The following is a 20985-nucleotide window of genomic DNA, read 5'->3' as shown; positions in this document are numbered from 1 at the left end:
ATGCTATAATTATATAAAATAATTATTACGTTTTAATTATTATATGTTTAAATGAATGTTTAACGACACTCCAGCAGAAAAATACACATCTACTATTGGGCGTCATAAAAGTTAAGTACATATGGAATTATTTAATTATTATATAAATTAAATATTGTTTTAATTATCTTATATAAAATAAATACTGTTTTAATTATCATGTAAAATAAATATTACAGATATATATTTAGACATTTAGAGTCTTACCCGTTCTCCATCAACAGTTTCAGAGTCTTCAATGGCAGGAGGTGCAGAAATAGCACCAGAAGTTGTCACCCTTGAAGTTAACTCTTTTACCTATTAAAAATACAAAAATATTCTTCAGTTATTAATATAGTTATTATTGTCTGATACTAATATCAGTTCTTTGGTAACTAACAGACTAAATAAATAAATAGATTGTGGAGAAAATACATTTATTAGAATTTTTAAATGTTTAACAAGCATTCAGAGAGTAAAATACTGTAAATCAGAAAATGTTAGGGAGCATAAAACTTTAGCGAATTTAGCGAGGTCATACAAGATGCTAATATTTCATGCTGCTAAATTTAAAGACTGTTCCGAAAAACATTTATTACACTGTTTTGTTGGTGATTATACTGCAATTTTTCGACTAAATTCAAGTTGTCTCCAAGCTGCATACTGTCAGAAGAGATTAAAATCATTATTTCACCTCAATTTAAGCTTAATTTGTTTTTAGTGTCTGATAAGACCTTCCTCGCTGAAGTTTTATGTTGCTAATATGTCACTTGTTTGCATAATTTCGCTAAATTTTAAGATCGCCAATATTTTATGATTTACAGTACACCGGGCCCAACAAATTTCATTTCATTTCAACTTATTTTTGTGCTTAAAGTTCAAGCACGCTCTCCTGGGCACACACCTCAGCTACCTGGGCTGTCTGTCCAGGACAGTGAATTAGTTGTTAGTGATTAGTGAGAGAGAAGAGGGTGTACCCACTGAGTCATTAAAACTCACTCTGTATGGGTGGGAGCCGGTACCGGGCTGTGAACCCTGTACCTACCAGTCTTATGTCTGATGGCTTAAACATGACACTACTGAGGCTGGTCAGAACATGATAAAGCTATACACAAAATTTCAGCTCAATATGTTAAGTCATTGCAATTTAGTTTTTTTGGAAAAAATGTCATTGTATCTCCTAATTTCAAGGGCCATAATTCTGTCAAAAATGGACAAATCATCACAACAGTCAAACTTGGTATATAATAGTACATGATAATGCTATACACAAAATTTCAGCTCAATATGTTAAGTCATTGCAATTTTGTTTTTTTGGAAAAAATGTCATTGTATCTCCTAATTTCAAGGGCCATAATTCTGTCAAAAAATTGACAAATCATCACGACAGTCAAACTTGGTACATAATAGTACATGATAAAGCTATACACAAAATTTCAGCTCAATATGTTAAGTCATTGCAATTTTGTTTTTTTGAAAAAAATGTCATTGTATCTCCTAATTTCAAGGGCCATAATTCTGTCAAAAAATGGACAAATCATCACGACAGTCAAACTTGGTATGTAATAGTACATGATAAAGCTATACACAAAATTTCAGCTCAATATGTTAAGTCATTGCAATTTTGGTTTTTTGGAAAAAATGTCATTGTATCTCCTAATTTCAAGGGCCATAATTCTGTCAAAAATTGACAAATCATCACGACAGTCAAACTTGGTATATAATAGTACATGATAAAGCTATGCACAAAATATCAGCTCAAAATCTCAAGGCAGTGTGAAAACAATATCTGGAAAACTGCAAGTGGGACAGACAGACAGACAGACAGACATAAGGACAGACAGACAGACAGACATAAGGACACGAAATGAAACCTATAGTCTCCTCCAGTTGGATTAGTGGGGCACTAATAAAGGTGTCATCCAGTAACTTAACTTGAATCCTAACTTACAAATGTACCTTTCAATCTGAAAGCATGCCATTATAGTGATACCTACACATGTATAGTGTAAGATTCTTTAAAACTACACATGTATAGTGTAAGATTCTTTAAAACTACACATGTATAGTGTAAGATTCTTTAAAACTACACATGTATAGTGTAAGATTCTTTAAAACTACACATGTATAGTGTAAGATTCTTTAAAACGTAACACTTTGTATTCTAAGACAAAGTTTTATTCAATTCAAAATCAGTTTTGTAGTTCAAGTGAATTATAAGACCTATCTTAAAACAAATTGAGTGTAGGGGGCAGTGAAACAAAAATGGCATTGTCGCAGTAAAATAGTCTTCTCCTGCAGAACAAAAAGGGAACCTTTTTGAGCGGAAACTGCCCCTTTGTACCCCCACTAGGTACCACCCTGAAAGTACAATATGATTCACAAAATAAATTATCATCTATGAAAATATTCTTTGGACCAAGAGCTAAACTCTGCATGGTGGAAATATTTTACAAATTTTATTAGGTGCATAGATTATGTTATCAAAACTGATGCAGGGCTCATTCTGTACATGGTCAAATTAGCCAACTGCTAATTTTTTTATTCGAAGTGGCTACAAAATTTAGTTTTCAGCTAATAAAATATTCCTTAAATTAACCATTTTAATAACTTTTAAGGTAATACTGATCAACATACATGTACGTATCTGAAAATTGGCTACACCGAAATGTTTTCCAGTGCGAGTCCTGTGGTGGTAGTCGAAACATGTAATAAGAGTTAACATGGTAGTGAAACATAAAAGAAAATCAACACAGTAGTTTAAATTTAAAAGGGTTAATGCAAATTCACATGTGCATAGTTAGTTAAAATCAGTGTTTATAAAATTTGGTAACAAAACAAGTCTGGTGGGGTTTTTTAAAAAGTGCTAAATGATTTATTTATTTTTTTTTTTTTTTTTTTTGTAAGTCAGCAAACCAAACAAACACTGGTGCAGCAGAATTCTGTGTTTAAATCCATCCATAACGCGGTGCTCCAAAACATTCTCAGTTGAAAACCATCACACAAAAAAACAAAAACACCTTTTCACTTTCTGGTTCCAGTTCAATCTTAATGCTTTCGGGATCCACAAGTTGAGTTACCTCCCCTTCGACGATGGAATACCGTGGAATCTGCATCTCTCTCGGAACTTGTAAATACGGAGTTGTCTCCTTGCTATACAGCGGAGACGGAGTTGCCTCCTCTTTGATGATACTCATTTCCGGTTCCAGACGACCGACTTTTACTTGGATCCTCTTTGGTAACGGCGACGGTTCTTCCTCCACAGACGAAGAAAACTTCGGAAAGATTACGATCTCACACTCGGAAACCAGCGATGATTTGTCTTCAGTCTCTCCTAACTTGACCTGTTCCTTGATATCGTCATCCACGAAGCCGCAAGAGAACTCGGACGTCACCGTTTCATCTTCAAAGATGGCCGAATCGACTTCCGACTTGTTGATCTGGGACTGTGAGTCTATGATGTCTTCTGTGGGATTCACTCCACCGAGAGACAGGAGCTGGATGTGGTCTCTGTCGCACACAACCAGCCCGACCGGTGTGATCGAGTGTTTAAATGATCCGTGTTGCCCGGTGACGGTAAGGATGATGACATCAGATTCTGGGTTCTTCAGAAGTCTTCCTTCATTGATGTAAAGCTGGTTCATCAATATCTTGTCCGAGGAGCGTTCTTCGTGTCTCGATCTCGACTTCACAAGTACAAAATTATATACAGACATCATTTACACTTACATTTAGTACTGGTTCCAAGTACCTGAATATAAGCTCTAGATGTTTATTCAGTTTTGGTAAATGGAGAAAACTTGGGAAAAAGAAGGAAGTTACAGTCACGTGACCGAAACTAGAGGAAGTATGCAGTAGAAGAATTTAGGCCATCCCATTAGCTGTTGGGATGTTCGGACCATACCACTAGCGTGGGGGGGCGGAGGTGCACTTGTTTTGAGGACAGGTAATGTGAAAAGAAATGTCTGTACTGCATCAGTAGGCATCAATTATACAGTACCTAGGACCTCCATGAGTATTCATTCAATTATATTTTGTATGTCATTTTGCCATATGCTTGCCGCCGGTTACATTATATTATAGAGCTATGAGACATAGAGAGAAAACAAAAGTCGAATGTGTGGAATGAAATACAATGGCATCATTTGGCATCCACGTTCAGCGCTGGAATTAAGATGCACAACACTATTTCACTTTATTCTTTAGTCTCATCAAAATCTAGTGTAAGTGTCGGGTACTCAGGTCCGGGTCGAGTTCGACCCTCAAGTACTCGAGTCCAACAGTTTGGACTGGTCGAGTTCGACCCTCGAGTACTCGAGTCCAACAGTTTGGACTGGTCGAGTTCGACCCTCGAGTACTCGAGTCCAACAGTTTGGACTGGTCGAGTTCGACCCTCGAGTACTCGAGTCCAACAGTTTGGACTGGTCGAGTTCGACCCTCGTGGAGGTACTCGACCATTACAGTTATTAACAGTTTTGGACTGGTCGAGTTCGCCCTCGAGTACTCGAGTCCAAAAACAGTTTGGACTCGTCGATTTCGACCCTCGAGTACTCGAAAGGAAACCCGCTACAGTTTGGACTTGGTCGAGTTTTTTGTAACCCTGTGAGTACTCGAGTCCAACAGTTTATAGACTGGTCGAGTTCGACCCTCGAGCTTTTGACATCTTTACTCGAGTCATGAAGTATTGAGAGTGGTCAATAATGGCTAAGATTGCATGTAGAAAATACTGTGACTATAATATACTATTGTGACATGAAAGTATTGAGAGTGGTCAATAATGGCTAAGATTGCATGTAGAAAATACTGTGACTATAATATACTATTGTGACATGAAAGTATTGAGAGTGGTCAATAATGGCTAAGATTGCATGTAGAAAATACTGTGACTATAATATACTATTGTGACATGAAAGTATTGAGAGTGGTCAATAATGGCTAAGATTGCATGTAGAAAATACTGTGACTATAATATACTATTGTGACATGAAAGTATTGAGAGTGGTCAATAATGGCTAAGATTGCATGTAGAAAATACTGTGACTATAATATACTATTGTGACATGAAAGTATTGAGAGTGGTCAATAATGGCTAAGATTGCATGTAGAAAATACTGTGACTATAATATACTATTGTGACATGAAAGTATTGAGAGTGGTCAATAATGGCTAAGATTGCATGTTGTTTAATACTGTGACATTGATAATAATATCGGCAATTGATGACATGAAAGTATTGAGAGTGGTCAATAATGGCTAAGATTGCATGTAGAAAATACTGGGACTATAATATACTATTGTGACATGAAAGTATTGAGAGTGGTCAATAATGGCTAAGATTTGTAGAAACTTCTGGCATCTTACCAATTGTGCTTGCCTATAGACAAGTTAGTCTACTCCAATGAAGTATTAAAAATAGTATGAATGCTTATGACATCTTTCAATAATGGCTAAGATTGCATGTAGAAAATACTGTGACTATAATATACTATTGTGACATGAAAGTATTGAGAGTGGTCAATAATGGCTAAGATTGCATGTGTAAGCTTACTAAATGGGGTGGGACTTATTCCCAGACAAGGGGCAAGTGGCCAGTTTTGTTGAAAAAACCACATGAAAAAGAGTGGTCAATAATAAGATTGCATGTAAAATAAATAATATATTATTGTGACATGAAAGTACTAGGTCAATAAGAAAATGTAGAAAATACTGTGACTATAATATACTATTGTACATGAAAGTATTGAGAGTGGTCCATTTGTAAGATTATTAAAAAATAATGTGACTATAATATAATTGTGGGTTTTTTACTAGTATGGCTAATTGCATGTAGAAATACTGTGACTATAATATACTATTGTGACATGAAAGTATTGAGAGTGGTCAAAAATGGCTAAGATTGCATGTAGAAAATACTGTGACTATAATATACTATTGTGACATGAAACGTATTGAGAGTGGTCAATAATGGCCAGCTTACACTAGAAAATAATGTGTCAATCTACTATTGGCCATTGTTATTAGCCAATCAGAATACGGTAAGATTGCCTAATACTGTGCATAATATACTATTGTGACATGAAAGTATTGAGAGTGGTCAAAATGGCTAAGATTGCATGTAGAAAATACTGTGACTATAATATACTATTGTGACATGAAAGTATTGAGAGTGGTCAAAATTGAAAACAATGTTACACACTGTTACTGTTACACTACTAAATCTCACTGGTGGTAAAAATATTGTGTTACATTTGTGTTAATAACTATTGTGCAGGAGTATTGAGAGTGGTAAATAATGGCTTTGACTGCAAACTTGAAAGTACTGTGTATAATATACTATTGTGACATGAAAGTATTGAGAGTGGTCAATAATGGCTAAGATTGCATGTAGAAAATACTGTGACTATAATATACTATTGTGACATGAAAGTATTGAGAGTGGTCAATAATGGCTAAGATTGCATGTAGAAAATACTGTGACTATAATATACTATTGTGACATGAAAGTATTGAGAGTGGTCAATAATGGCTAAGATTGCATGTAGAAAATACTGTCATAATTAAAAAACCCCACAAGCTCCTACAACGTGTTGTTTAATTAATTGGAACTAGTAACATTATCAAGTGAATGATTGGTAGATTGACAATTATAAACTAAACATTTGTTCTTATGACTGGACTAATATTTTCAGTAGTACTGATATTTTTGCCTTTTATTTCTTTATTAAGTAATCATACTATTGTATAGAGAAAGCACTGTACGGGTACTCTGTAAAGTTCCTTGCAGTTTTCAAAGTATTTTCGTGCTTTACAAAACTTTCTAGACTTACAGTATACAAAATAATGTAAACATTGTCTAATACTCCAGTAAATTCCAGTACAATCCAGTAAATTCCAGTATAATCCAGAAAATTTCAGTAAAGCATTATGGGTAATATGTACATTAATTTCCAATATTTATATCACCAATTTCAGAAACATATAAAACAAAGCAAGCTTAAAAGAAATTAACTAAATCTATTCCAGAGAAGCATCATGGGTAATATTTATGCTAATTTCCAACCTTGGCATCATCAGTCTGCTGCATGAGTTTCTTCATGTCTGGCTCGGGCCCGTCCACTTCCTTAGCCGAGTCGGCCGTTTCTATGGTGATGGGATTCTCCTTTCTCAATTTCGCATCCTCGTCATCCTGAAAACGTACAGAATAAGATTTATAAAGTTCAAGAAATTTGTTCACCATTTAAAAAATCTTTAAATAAAATAAATATTCTGAAAACTTAAAAGTTAATGTGTTTAATGACACTACTGATTTAGTAAATTACTGGCCACTGGATGTCAAACGTTTGGTCGTTGTGACACCTATAATAGGAGGAAACCTGCTAGATGTTTTGTTATTTCAATTTTTATTAGCAGCAAAGGATCTTTGATATGCACTTTCCCACAGACAGGACAGCTCATACCATTGCCTTTGATAAACCTGTCATGGTACACTGGTTGGGATGGGAAAAATCCCAATCAGAGAATAGGTCCACCGACGGGAATCGATCCTTTGACCCAAGCATCTCTGCTGATGCGATAAAACAGGTTCTCGACCACTGGATTCAGATCGCAGTCAACTGGAGCATGCTTGAGGTTCTCCAGGTGCAAATCTTACATGCTGGACAACAGTCATACAATTTCCCCATAAGTGTAATTTTTTTTTCTCAAACCAATGAACTGTCAGGGTGTGATATCAATCTGTGTAATCGCAAGGCCAACCTGAGCTAGTCCGTCTTTCAGGGAGCATTTTGTTTTTAAAATCTTGATTAGCTATATTAATTTTCTAGTCAATTGAAAACTACTGTTTAATGTCATTTTAATGTTGTTGTAATTATGTAGCGATCACTGAAACTTACGTAGCTAATCGCAACGAGATGCTAAACAAAATTCACCCTGCACTTAGGAATTAAAAATCGGTGCTATGCAAGAAATAATTAATTCAGAGAGCCACCATCCATTACCAGTTTTTCTTGGTCGTTGATGAAATCTTCCAGTGAGGTCATGGCCGAATCAGCCTCTTTCTCAGCGTCTGTCTTCATCTCGAGAGCCTGCGTCACTTGTCTTACTAGAATCTTTCTCTCCTACAACAATAAACGTTTTTTTTTTTTAATTCTGTGACGACACTGTTTTCTAAAGAGTATATATATAGTTTTCAGTCACGATTTATTAAACTGACAGCACTAGTCAGGCATGACAAAAGCAAGTAGACATTGGGGGGAGCTGACTGAGATCGAGGGCGCAAAGCAAAGCTTTAGGGGGTTCAGGGGTATGCTCCCCCATAAACTTTTCAAAACTAGATGCCCTGAAAGGCAATTTCTTGCATTCTATAATTAGGGGATAACCCTACTGTATTTTCCGATTTGCAGACGTATATCAGTGGTTTTACTGTCACAAAGTTAGTCAACTTTTGAAAACCAGATGTCCTGAAATGCAATGTCCTGCATTCTATAAGTATAATTCATCTCTGCCTTAAGATTTACTACCAATAATAGTTTCTCTAGACAGCAAAATGTGTTTTGGTTATAATCTTTTGATGTTACAAAACTAATTTCCAAAGATCAGAATGTACTTTTTTGTCATATAACTGACAACATTTATTTCCTAAGAGCAAAATGCGGTTTCAGGTCATAATCATTTAATTTGACAATCTTACTTTCTAAAACTTATAATATGATTTTCAATAATAATTTGCTACAGGGATACAGCTACTTTCTAAATACAGTGAAACCCCTCTAAACCGGACACCCTCGGGACCAATTAAAATATCCGGTTTAGAGAGGTTAAGTTCTGTATCTATTTTTAAAAAGGACCGTGAAAAATGTCCGGTTTTGGGGGAATTTCAGTTTACAGAGGGTCCGGTTTTGAGATGTTTTACTGTACCATGTTTTTCTGTCACAATCTATTAATTTGATAACAAAGAACAATAATAATACATACCCAGGGGGCAAAACCCCAAGCTACTAGAAATTTGTAGGTCGCTGTTAAATATGACGCCCCTCTGCAAAATTTGTGCAGTTTTTCCATTTGCCCAATCAGTCTCACATGTATTTTCTTTTTAGAAAGTATTTACTTTATGTTTGAACTTGATTTCAAATGGATTTTGTTTCCAAGGAATCCGATGGCGCTAACCCTCAGACCCTCCAATATTTTGCTGGGGGGTCAACATGAAAACTTACTTATATATGTAAATGTTGGTCAATTTGGATTCTTCTTGCATCAATTTATATCAAGGATGGTCAATTCAATCAAACAATATACTATACTAAAGTCACAAAGCTACTGTCCAAAGAGCTCAGTATGTATTTTAATTACAATGTATAAAAGTGACAAAATAATGAACTATTTAAAATTACAAGACTACTTTCTAAAAAGCACAGTATGTCTTTTAGATATATAGAGAATAACTAGTTAATGACGTCGGATATCTGCTTTATCCTGTGAAGGTAAGAATGGGAAATTCCCAGAGGCTTTGCCGAGAGGAATTTCTCATTCGGCCTGAACAGGATAAAGCAGATATCCGACGTCAGTAACTAGTTATTATTTTTGTCCTGCAGACCATAAAAATTAAGGAGGAAAGCTATGATTTCTGTTATTTCTGCCACATTGTACGATGACCTTGATGTTAAATGAGAAATTTTGTAATATGGCTATGAGTGTGACATCATATGAGTGACGTCAAAAGTAATAATCTGCTAGTATACGTTTATGACTTTGCTTTAATCAGCCATCGTAATCTGTCAATAGAAACAGTCGTTGCAGGATAAAATGTTTTAAAGTGACAAAATGTGTCATTGGTGATCTATTTAATGATATAATACTACTTTCTAAAAAGTAATCCTGTCTTTATACTGACCGCCTCCCACTTGCTCTTGTGTTCTTGGAACTGCGCCTTCAGTGACTGAACTTTCCTCTGTGTCTTCGCCTGCATCAGCTGAACCTGTTCTTCGAGATCCTTCAACCGTCGCACACACTGAAACAATTGATTTGTCAAATAGAAGGAAGAAATGTTTTAGTTTAACTGCACACTCAAAACTATTTATTTTTATTACACAAAGATGAATGTGGGTGACAAACATTTTTTTTTTAAATGTGGAAATTTTAATATTGGTCGTTTGGAAGAAATGTTTTATTGAATGAAGCACTCAACACATTTTATTTTTTTAATTCAACAAAAATGAATATAAGTTACATGAAGAAAAGAAATCTGGAAATTTTTATATTGGTGTTTGGGTACTGGTCAATGGGCTTAATGTATTTTGGGTGAATAGATTATAACACATATTAAGGTAAATTTTCTCAGAAATAAGACTTTGTTCTGACAACAAAACTTACCTGCTTTCTGTACTGTGCAAACTGGCTTGGGGCTTGATCCTTTGGGATACTGGCCTGAAAAATACACACACAAAAACAATTACTTTTTAATTTAAAGTTAAATTTTGTTTGTTTATTAATCATAGGCTATTGGATGTCAAAGAATTTGGTAATTCTGACATATAGTCTTAGAGAGGAAACCCGCCACATTTTTTTTACATTAGTAGCAAGGGATCTTTTATATGCGCCATCCCACAGACAGGGTAGTACATACCACGGCTTTTGATATACTAGTCATGGTGTACTGGCTGGAATGAGAAATAGCCAAATGGGCCCACCGACAGGGATCGATCCCAGACTGACTGCACATCGAGCGAGCACGTTACCACTGTGCTATGTCCCGCCCCCAGTTTATAAAGAGTCCAGTTCTGAGGGAATTCCAGTTTACAGATGGCCCAGTTCTGAGGGAATTCCAGTTTACAGAGGACCCAGTTCTGAGGGAATTCCAGTTTACAGAGGGCCCAGTTCTGAGGGAATTCCAGTTTACAGAGGACCCAGTTTTGAGGGAATTCCAGTTTACAGAGGACGCAGTTCTGAGGGAATTCCAGTTTACAGAGGACCCAGTTCTGAGGGAATTCCAGTTTATAAAGAGTCCAGTTCTGAGGGAATTCCAGTTTACAGAGGGCCCAGTTCTGAGGGAATTCCAATTCCAGTTTATAAAGAGTCCAGTTTTGAGGGAATTCCAGTTTACAGAGGACCCAGTTCTGAGGGAATTCCAGTTTACAGAGGGCCCAGTTCTGAGGGAATTCCAATTCCAGTTTATAAAGAGTCCAGTTTTGAGGGAATTCCAGTTTACAGAGGACCCAGTTCTGAGGGAATTCCAGTTTACAGAGGACCCAGTTCTGAGGGAATTCCAGTTTATAAAGAGTCCAGTTCTGAGGGAATTCCAGTTTACAGAGGGCCCAGTTCTGAGGGAATTCCAGTTTACAGAGGGCCCAGTTCTGAGGGAATTCCAGTTTACAGAGGACCCAGTTTTGAGGGAATTCCAGTTTACAGAGGACCCAGTTCTGAGGGAATTCCAGTTTACAGAGGGCCCAGTTCTGAGGGAATTCCAGTTTATAAAGAGGACCCAGTTCTGAGGGAATTCCAGTTTACAGAGGACCCAGTTCTGAGGGAATTCCAGTTTACAGAGGGCCCAGTTCTGAGGGAATTCCAGTTTACAGAGGGCCCAGTTCTGAGGGAATTCCAGTTTACAGAGGACCCAGTTTTGAGGGAATTCCAGTTTACAGAGGACCCAGTTCTGAGGGAATTCCAGTTTACAGAGGGCCCAGTTCTGAGGGAATTCCAGTTTATAAAGAGGACCCAGTTCTGAGGGAATTCCAGTTTACAGAGGACCCAGTTCTGAGGGAATTCCAGTTTACAGAGGGCCCAGTTCTGAGGGAATTCCAGTTTACAGAGGACCCAGTTTTGAGGGAATTCCAGTTTACAGAGGACCCAGTTCTGAGGGAATTCCAGTTTACAGAGGGCCCAGTTCTGAGGGAATTCCAGTTTACAGAGGACCCAGTTCTGAGGGAATTCCCGTTTACAGAGGGCCCAGTTTTGAGTGAATTCCAGTTTATAAAGAGGACCCAGTTCTGAGGGAATTCCAGTTTACAGAGGGCCCAGTTTTGAGTGAATTCCAGTTTACAGAGGGCCCAGTTCTGAGGGAATTCCAGTTTACAGAGGACCCAGTTCTGAGGGAATTCCAGTTTACAGAGGGCCCAGTTTTGAGGGAATTCCAGTTTATAAAGAGGACCCAGTTCTGAGGGAATTCCAGTTTACAGAGGGCCCAGTTTTGAGTGAATTCCAGTTTACAGAGGGCCCAGTTCTGAGGGAATTCCAGTTTATAAAGAGGACCCAGTTCTGAGGGAATTCCAGTTTACAGAGGACCCAGTTCTGAGGGAATTCCAGTTTACAGAGGACCCAGTTCTGAGGGAATTCCAGTTTACAGAGGGCCCAGTTCTGAGGGAATTCCAGTTTACAGAGGACCCAGTTCTGAGGGAATTCCAGTTTACAGAGGACCCAGTTCTGAGGGAATTCCAGTTTACAGAGGGCCCAGTTCTGAGGGAATTCCAGTTTACAGAGGACCCAGTTCTGAGGGAATTCCAGTTTACAGAGGGCCCAGTTCTGAGGGAATTCCAGTTTACAGAGGGCCCAGTTGTGAGGGAATTCCAGTTTACAGAGGGCCCAGTTGTGAGGGAATTCCAGTTTACAGAGGGCCCAGTTCTGAGGGAATTCCAGTTTACAGAGGACCCAGTTCTGAGGGAATTCCAGTCTACAGAGGGCCCAGTTCTGAGGGAATTCCAGTCTACAGAGGGCCCAGTTCTGAGGGAATTCCAGTTTATAAAGAGTCCAGTTTTGACGGAATTCCAGTTTACAGAGGACCCAGTTCTGAGGGAATTCCAGTTTACAGAGGGCCCAGTTTGGAGGGAATTCCAGTTTACAGAGGGCCCAGTTTGGAGGGAATTCCAGTTTACAGAGGACCCAGTTCTGAGGGAATTCCAGTTTACAGAGGGCCCAGTTTTGAGGGAATTCCAGTTTACAGAGGGCCCAGTTTTGAGGGAATTCCAGTTTACAGAGGACCCAGTTCTGAGGGAATTCCAGTTTACAGAGGGCCCAGTTTTGAGTGAATTCCAGTTTACAGAGGGCCCAGTTCTGAGGGAATTCCAGTTTATACAGAGTCCAGTTTTGAGGGAATTCCACTTTACAGAGGACCCAGTTCTGAGGGAATTCCAGTTTACAGAGGGCCCAGTTCTGAGTGAATTCCAGTCTACAGAGGGCCCAGTTCTGAGTGAATTCCAGTCTACAGAGGGCCCAGTTCTGAGTGAATTCCAGTCTACAGAGGGCCCAGTTCTGAGTGAATTCCAGTCTACAGAGGGCCCAGTTCTGAGGGAATTCCAGTCTACACAGGGCCCAGTTCTGAGGGAATTCCAGTCTACAGAGGGCCCAGTTCTGAGGGAATTCCAGTCTACAGAGGGCCCAGTTCTGAGGGAATTCCAGTCTACAGAGGGCCCAGTTCTGAGGGAATTCCAGTCTACAGAGGGCCCAGTTCTGAGGGAATTCCAGTCTACAGAGGACCCAGTTCTGAGGGAATTCCAGTCTACAGAGGACCCAGTTCTGAGGGAATTCCAGTCTACAGAGGGCCCAGTTCTGAGGGAATTCCAGTCTACAGAGGGCCCAGTTCTGAGGGAATTCCAGTCTACAGAGGGCCCAGTTCTGAGGGAATTCCAGTCTACAGAGGGCCCAGTTCTGAGGGAATTCCAGTTTACAGAGGGCCCAGTTCTGAGGGAATTCCAGTTTACAGAGGGCCCAGTTTTGAGGGAATTCCAGTTTACAGAGGGCCCAGTTTTGAGGGAATTCCAGTTTACAGAGGGCCCAGTTTTGAGGGAATTCCAGTTTACAGAGGACCCAGTTCTGAGGGAATTCCAGTTTACAAAGGGCCCAGTTTTGAGTGAATTCCAGTTTACAGAGGGCCCAGTTCTGAGGGAATTCCAGTTTATAAAGAGTCCAGTTTTGAGGGAATTCCAGTTTACAGAGGACCCAGTTTTGAGGGAATTCCAGTTTACAGAGGACCCAGTTCTGAGGGAATTCCAGTTTATAAAGAGTCCAGTTTTGAGGGAATTCCAGTTTACAGAGGACCCAGTTCTGAGGGAATTCCAGTTTACAAAGGGCCCAGTTTTGAGTGAATTCCAGTTTTGAGGGAATTCCAGTTTACAGAGGGCCCAGTTCTGAGAGGTTTCATTGTACATAACAGAATTACCCATGATGCTTCATCTTCCAAATCGTAATCGAGGACATCCAACTCTTCGACAGTTTCCAGCGTCGACTTCGACTTCCGCACTCTCTTGATTTCCTGCTCATCCACGACGGCGTTGGCAGGGTCTCCACCTTCATCCTGGGTCGACATCTCAGCATACTCCTTTCCATCTGACAGACAAATTTACGGTAAACTTTTATAACCAAAATGTAATCATTATAAAACTGAAAGCTTGAAGTTAAATACTGTCAACCTTTTGGTATAATTTAATTGCTTTACTCATTGTTAGAGAATATTTTTTAACAAGAACAAGAAGAATAAATTTTGTTCTTTAAGGTTTTATTTCCGATTGGCAATTTTTTACTCTAAAATTGAGAATAAAAAATGACATCACCTTTGGGGAATGGTGAGGAATTTAACCAATTATAAGAGACTAAAAACAAAGCTGTTTTTATTGGTCTTTTTAAAATAATCTTTAAAGAATTAATTTCTGTTTTTATAAAAATCAGTTTTTCCCACTGTTCTCAAAGGTCCAAACATGAGTTAAGCAATAGAGGTATTTCACATTCCTATTGCGCATGCACGCGAAGAGTAACGTCCCTTGACAAAATAGACTGAAACTAGTCTATTTACAAATTGGGGGGCGTGACAGACAGGTTGTTATGGGCGACTTGAGTAGCTTCGTAGGAGACTTTTAAACTTTGACAACTAACATGTACATATTTCGAATTAGATGGTATAATGGCCGTAGAAAACGGTCCGCTGAAATTTACAGCGGAATGGTTCAAATTAAAAAGCAGTGCAACAACTTGGACAAAGTCTCTGCGACTTGTATCCGAGGGTTTTGATAACGCCAGATTAAAAGACTATCTCGTAAAATGTATAAACAAAACATTTGACAGATTCCATAGGTTATGGCATCGACAGGTTATGGCATCGATCGATATATATATTTGAGAGAGAGAGAGAGAGAGAGAGAGAGAGAGAGAGAGAGAGAGAGAGAGAGAGAGAGAGAGAGAGAGAGAGAGAGAGTATATATATAAACATACACACACACACACACATATATATACAGTCAAACCTGTCTTAAGCGGCCACACAAGGGAGTAGATAAACGTGGCCGCTTAAGACAGGTTGCCGCTGAGTACAGGTTGCCACATATATAGTCTTTAAAACATTTGTTGTTGTTTCTTGTTTTACCGTCTGTACTGCTAATTAACAGATGTGTGCTTCATAGTTGACTATAAATCAACTTTTGACATGTTGTCTCCTTCAAAAATAATGCAAATAGAATATATTAAATTAACCGTTTTCCACAAGTTTGTTTTCTTTTTCCATTTAATTATTTAATTCCGACTTCATGCGATGTATTGTTATAGTAAGTGAATCTACAAATGTCAAGCGTAGCCTGCCCAGAGGCAATTAGATGCATGTCAGATTCATACTTCCTTAATTGATACACAGTGGAGATGTCGGGACTGAATGGGTACTATTATTCCTGAAGGTGTGAAGATCGGTTATTTGCTGCACCTATCGCTGTTGTTAAAATATCCCTTTTATATAAGAGTAAAACTTTACTGTGGCCGCTTAATGCAGGTATTTTAGCGATTTGGGATCAGATTTAGGTGGCCGCTGGCCGCGTTAGACAGGTGACCGCTTATTACAGGTGCATTTACATTATAAATCGTTTGGGAGGAAAAAAGTGGCCGCTTAAGGCAAGTGACCGCTGAATACAGGTGGCCGCTAGGACAGGTTTGACTGTATATATATATATATATATATATATATATATATATCAGAAGGTGTTTTGTTGCATTTTTCTTAGTGTCTATCTAATTGGGAAAAGTTAAAAAAAAAAGAAGAGATTTTTATGCTGTTACATGTATATCCATAAAGTGGGAATTTAAAAAAGGGGGATTTGGGGGGGGGGGGGGTGAAGGTAGGTGCCGTTCTGTTTACCCATACACACGTTTTTATACAGTGTCAACATGAACGCATTGAGTATTATACAAAATATATTTATTTTCTTTACTGTTAATGTGTTTTCCACCATATCTAAGTATATAAAATACTAGACGGACCTGTGTAGGAACGTCCTGTACAGAGCCGTCATCACTCTATATATATTTATATATCATTATTATTATTATTATTTAAGGAGTGTCTGTTATTTCTTTTACGTTCATCGGGGTATGAACAAAATAAATCATCCGTAAATTTTGTGAATCGGCGAAGCCGTTCTCACATAAGTTTGCGGATGATTTTTTTGTTCATACCTAGATGAACGTAAAGTAATAACAGACAATACTTATAATTAAATTTGAAACATACTGAGTAATAATAACATTAAAAGTTCATATATATATATATATATATATTCTGTTGAGTATTGTCCGAAATATACATATATTTTCTGTATATACAAAATAGATATTTATTTTATTTTATTTACTGTTTACTACCATATCTAAGTAGAGAATACTAAACCGCCCTGTATAGGAACGTTCTGTACAGAGCTGTTCTGACTACATATATTTTTTATATATTTACACACGCACACGTTATATATTTTATTGAGTATAATCCGAAATATACATATATTGTCTTTATATACAAAATATATATTTATTTTCTTTACTGTTAATGTGTTTTCCACCATATCTAAGTATACTAGACCGCCCTGTGTAGGAACGTCCTGTACAGAACCGGTACGGTTTTGGTCCCTTATGCGTTCACTGGCTTCCCTCCTACAAAATGTGCCGAACAAACCCTCGTACTTAGAGTAACATTAAAATCGTTTTCTACGTGAAATGATTACCCACAATCGTTTCCGATATCCATTGGCTGGATATCGATGGAAGGATAACGAATTTCCCGGACATATGCGGTTGGAACAGTTAATAATTGAACAATGGTTGTGGCCTCCCATTGCTTTTGCCCCCCAATTTGCAGATAGGTCTATTTTGGCGAGATCTCGCGAAATCTCGCGGTTTGCGTCCTCGAGTAACTCCGCAACGGGCACATGCGCAGTGGAATGTGAAATACCTCTATTATGCTAAGAACCTGATGGTTATCTTGACTAGATAATTTGTAACAGAATACAAATGTAAGAATTTCTTACCAATGGCAATTTTTAAATGATTTTGCCTACAATAAATGCTAACCTATGGCTATTTTGAGTCTGCCTACAGAAATGTTAAACCAGTATCTTTTGTAACAAATATAAAAACAACCGACGGCAATAATTATTACCCAGTGACAAAAAATGCAAATGGTAAAATCTCAGATCTATGAAAATTCATATTACACCTGTGGTAACTGCCATGTGATAGAATAGAATTAAATGTATGGATGGATGAGTGGCTTTTAGGTGGGTTGGTAGGGTGGTTGGGTGGGTGGATGGATGGATGGATATTAGAACAGATAAATTGATGGATGGACATATGAATGAATGGGTGTGGGAGGTTGATGGGTAGACGGATGGATGGATGGGTGTGGGAGGTTGATGGGTAGACGGATGGATGTATGCGTGTGAAATGTTGATGGATGGATGGATGAATGGATGAGTGTGGGAGGTTGATGGATGGACAGATGAATGGGTGTGGGAGATTGATGGATGGAAGGATGGGTGGGTGTGGGAGGTTGATGGATGGATGGATGGATGGATGGGTGTGGGAGGTTGATGGATGGACAGATGAATGGGTGTGGGAGATGGATGGATGGATGGATGGATGAATGGATGGATGGGTGAGTGTGGGAGGTTGATGGATAGATGGATGGATGGATGGGTGTGGGAGGTTGATGGATGGATGGGTGGGTGGGTGTGGGAGGTTGATGGATGGATGGATGGGTGGGTGTGGGAGGTTGATGGATGGATGGATGGGTGGGTGTGGGAGGTTGATGGATGGATGGATGGGTGGGTGTGGGAGGTTGATGGATGGATGGATGGGTGGGTGTGGGAGATTGATGGATGGATGGATGGATGGATGGATAGATGGATGGATGGGTGGGTGTGGGAGGTTGATGGATGGACAGATGAATGGGTGTGGGAGATTGATGGATGGATGGATGGATGAATGGATGGGTGGGTGTGGGAGGTTGATGGATGGATGGATGGATGGGTGTGGGGGGGATTGATGGATGGATGGATGGATGGATGGATGGATGGATGGATGAATGGATAGATGGATGGATGGGTGGGTGTGGGAGGTTGATGGATGGATGGATGGATGGATGGATGGATGAGTGGGTGTGGGAGGTTGATGGATGGATGGAAACATGGATGGATGGAAACATGGATGGATGGGTGTGGGAGGCTGATGGATGGATGGATATTAGAACAGACAAATGTATGGATGGACAGATGAATGGGTGTGGGATATTGATGGGTAGACGGATGGATGGATGGGTGTGGGAGGTTGATGGATGGATGGGTGTGTGTGTGTGGGAGGTTGATGGATGGACAGATAGATGGATCAATGAATGGATGGATGGTGTTGGAGGTTGATGGATAGACAGATGGATGGATGGATGGATGGATTAGTGTGTGCATGGGTGGGTGGGTGGGTTTTGGATGGATGGATGGATTGATGGTTGGTGGGTGGGTGGGTGAACAGACGGATGCATGCATGATGGATGGATGAAAGGATTGAGAGATGCTTAAATAGATACATAGATGGATGGAAGAGTGGACAATAGATGGACAAAGCAATAAACAGACAGAAAGAAGGAATATATTATTATTATTACTGAAATGAATATCATAACCTTACCTTCTGTCTTAGTAGCTTTCGTGCTGTCAGATGCAACCTTGAAGAAAAGACAAAATACATAGATCTGTCCAATAGGTGGGGTTTTTCATATAAAACAATTTATTACATTTAACAGGGAAAGGTTTTGAAGCATGTACACTTAATCATCATACCAAACTCTGCTTAATTCTGGGGTTTTTTTTTTAATCTTATGCAAATTTACAAATACCATGACCAACCAATGAGAAAAAGAAGAAGATTTATTTTAATGACATCCCAGAACATCGTTTAATCCGTAGCCATTAAATATCAGACATAATAATGGGGCCACGTTTAATCAGAAGCCATTAAGTAACAGACATATGGGGCTAAATTTAACAGGCGGCCATTAAATATCAAACACAAAAGGCCAAATTTAATCAGCAACTAATAATTTAATCAGAAGCCATTAAGTATCAGATATAGAGGGCCAAATTTAATCAGAAGCCATTAAATATTAGACACAAAGTGCCAAGTTTAATCAGAAGCCATTAAATATCAGACACAAAGGGCCAAGTTTAATCAGAAGTCATTAAGTATCAGACACAAAGGGCCAAGTTTAATCAGAAGCCATTACATATCAGATATATAGTGCCAAATTTAATCAGAAGCCATTAAATATCAGACACAAAGGGATGAGTTTAATAAGCAGCTATTAAATATCAGACATGTATAGGGCCCAGTTTAATTGCAGATACTAAATATGAGACACATAGGGATGAATTTAGGGATGAAGGGACTATCCTGAGTTTGCTGCATTATACAAGAAACACCAAGGTGCGATCTGACGTTTTTTTCTTTTTCTTCTCTATTCATTTGTAATGACTAGTATTACATACTATATATATTTTCTTGTTTAGAATATCAGTGTCTTTTTTGTATTATTATTATTATTATTATTATTATTATTATTATTATTATTACTAACCTTTCCTTTCTCTGGAGATGGGGAAGACTCGCTCTGTTTTCTACTACTAGACTGACTCCTCTTGTCTTTTGTACCAGAATGACTTTCCTAGAAATACAAGAACAAAACACATGGACTGATGGACTGATGGATGGATGGATGGATGGATGGATTGATGGCTGTGGTTGGGGGTGTGGTTCGGTTTCGGTTGAATGGATGCATGGATGGATGCACATTGTTGTTTTTTCAAATCAAACATGCACAAACCAAAAAATTATTGTGGTCCATTTATAACTTAAATAAATGAACTACACATAATGAACTCCATAAATTAATTATCTTACCTTATATTTCCTATTTGGCATTTCTCTTTGAATATCCTACCAAACTATGGCACAAGAAGGCACAATCACTTATATAGCATTTCTCTTTGAATATCCTACCAAACTACATGTATCGCACAAGAAGGCACAATCACTTATATAGCATTTCTCTTTGAATATCCTACCAAACTATGGCACACAAGAAGGCACAATCACTTATATAGCATTTCTCTTTGAATGTCCTACCAAACTATGGCACAAGAAGGCACAATCACTTATATAGCATTTCTCTTTGAATGTCCTACCAAACTATGGCACAAGAAGACACAAATCACTTATATAGCACTTCTCTTTGAATATCCTACCAAACTATGGCATAAGAAGGCACAATCATCTATATAGCACTTCTCTTTGAATATCCTACCAAACTATGGCACAAGAAGGCACAATCATCTATATAGCACTTCTCTTTGAATATCCTACCAAACTATGGCACATGAAGACACAATCACTTATATAGCATTTCTCTTTGAATATCCTACCAAACTATGGCACAAGAAGACACAATCACTTATATAGCATTTCTCTTTGAATGTCCTACCAAACTATGGCACAAGAAGGCACAATCTTCTATATAGCACTTCTCTTTGAATATCCTACCAAACTATGGCACAAGAAGACACAATCACTTATGTAGCATTTCTCTTTGAATATCCTACCAAACTAAGGCACAAAGACTTATGTAGCATTTCTCTTTGAATATCCTACTAAACCAAGGTACATTAAGTCAAAAGTAGAAAGTGA

The 20985-nt window shown here is 38.3% G+C and overlaps 1 protein-coding gene across 3 annotated transcripts in view; it reads right to left on the bottom strand.

Moving 5' to 3' along the window:
* LOC121373345 (putative protein tag-278) overlaps positions 1 to 20985 on the bottom strand; it is a 115535-nt gene that overhangs the window by 34764 nt on the left and 59786 nt on the right. For all 3 annotated transcript variants that reach the window (XM_041499923.1, XM_041499925.1, XM_041499924.1), the window contains 8 exons: positions 19880 to 19966; positions 18934 to 18970; positions 14165 to 14331; positions 10387 to 10440; positions 9908 to 10024; positions 8016 to 8135; positions 7079 to 7204; positions 247 to 336 (listed from right to left, as the gene is read on the bottom strand). In XM_041499923.1, the coding sequence (XP_041355857.1) occupies positions 247 to 336; positions 7079 to 7204; positions 8016 to 8135; positions 9908 to 10024; positions 10387 to 10440; positions 14165 to 14331; positions 18934 to 18970; positions 19880 to 19966 (798 nt within the window). The remainder of the gene's footprint in view (positions 1 to 246; positions 337 to 7078; positions 7205 to 8015; positions 8136 to 9907; positions 10025 to 10386; positions 10441 to 14164; positions 14332 to 18933; positions 18971 to 19879; positions 19967 to 20985) is intronic.

This window comes from Gigantopelta aegis, chromosome 5 (assembly GCF_016097555.1).
Source record: "Gigantopelta aegis isolate Gae_Host chromosome 5, Gae_host_genome, whole genome shotgun sequence".
Taxonomy (NCBI): Eukaryota; Metazoa; Mollusca; class Gastropoda; order Neomphalida; family Peltospiridae; genus Gigantopelta; species Gigantopelta aegis.
The sequence above is the reverse complement of the archived record's forward strand: the minus strand, read 5'-3'. Positions and strand labels throughout refer to the sequence as shown.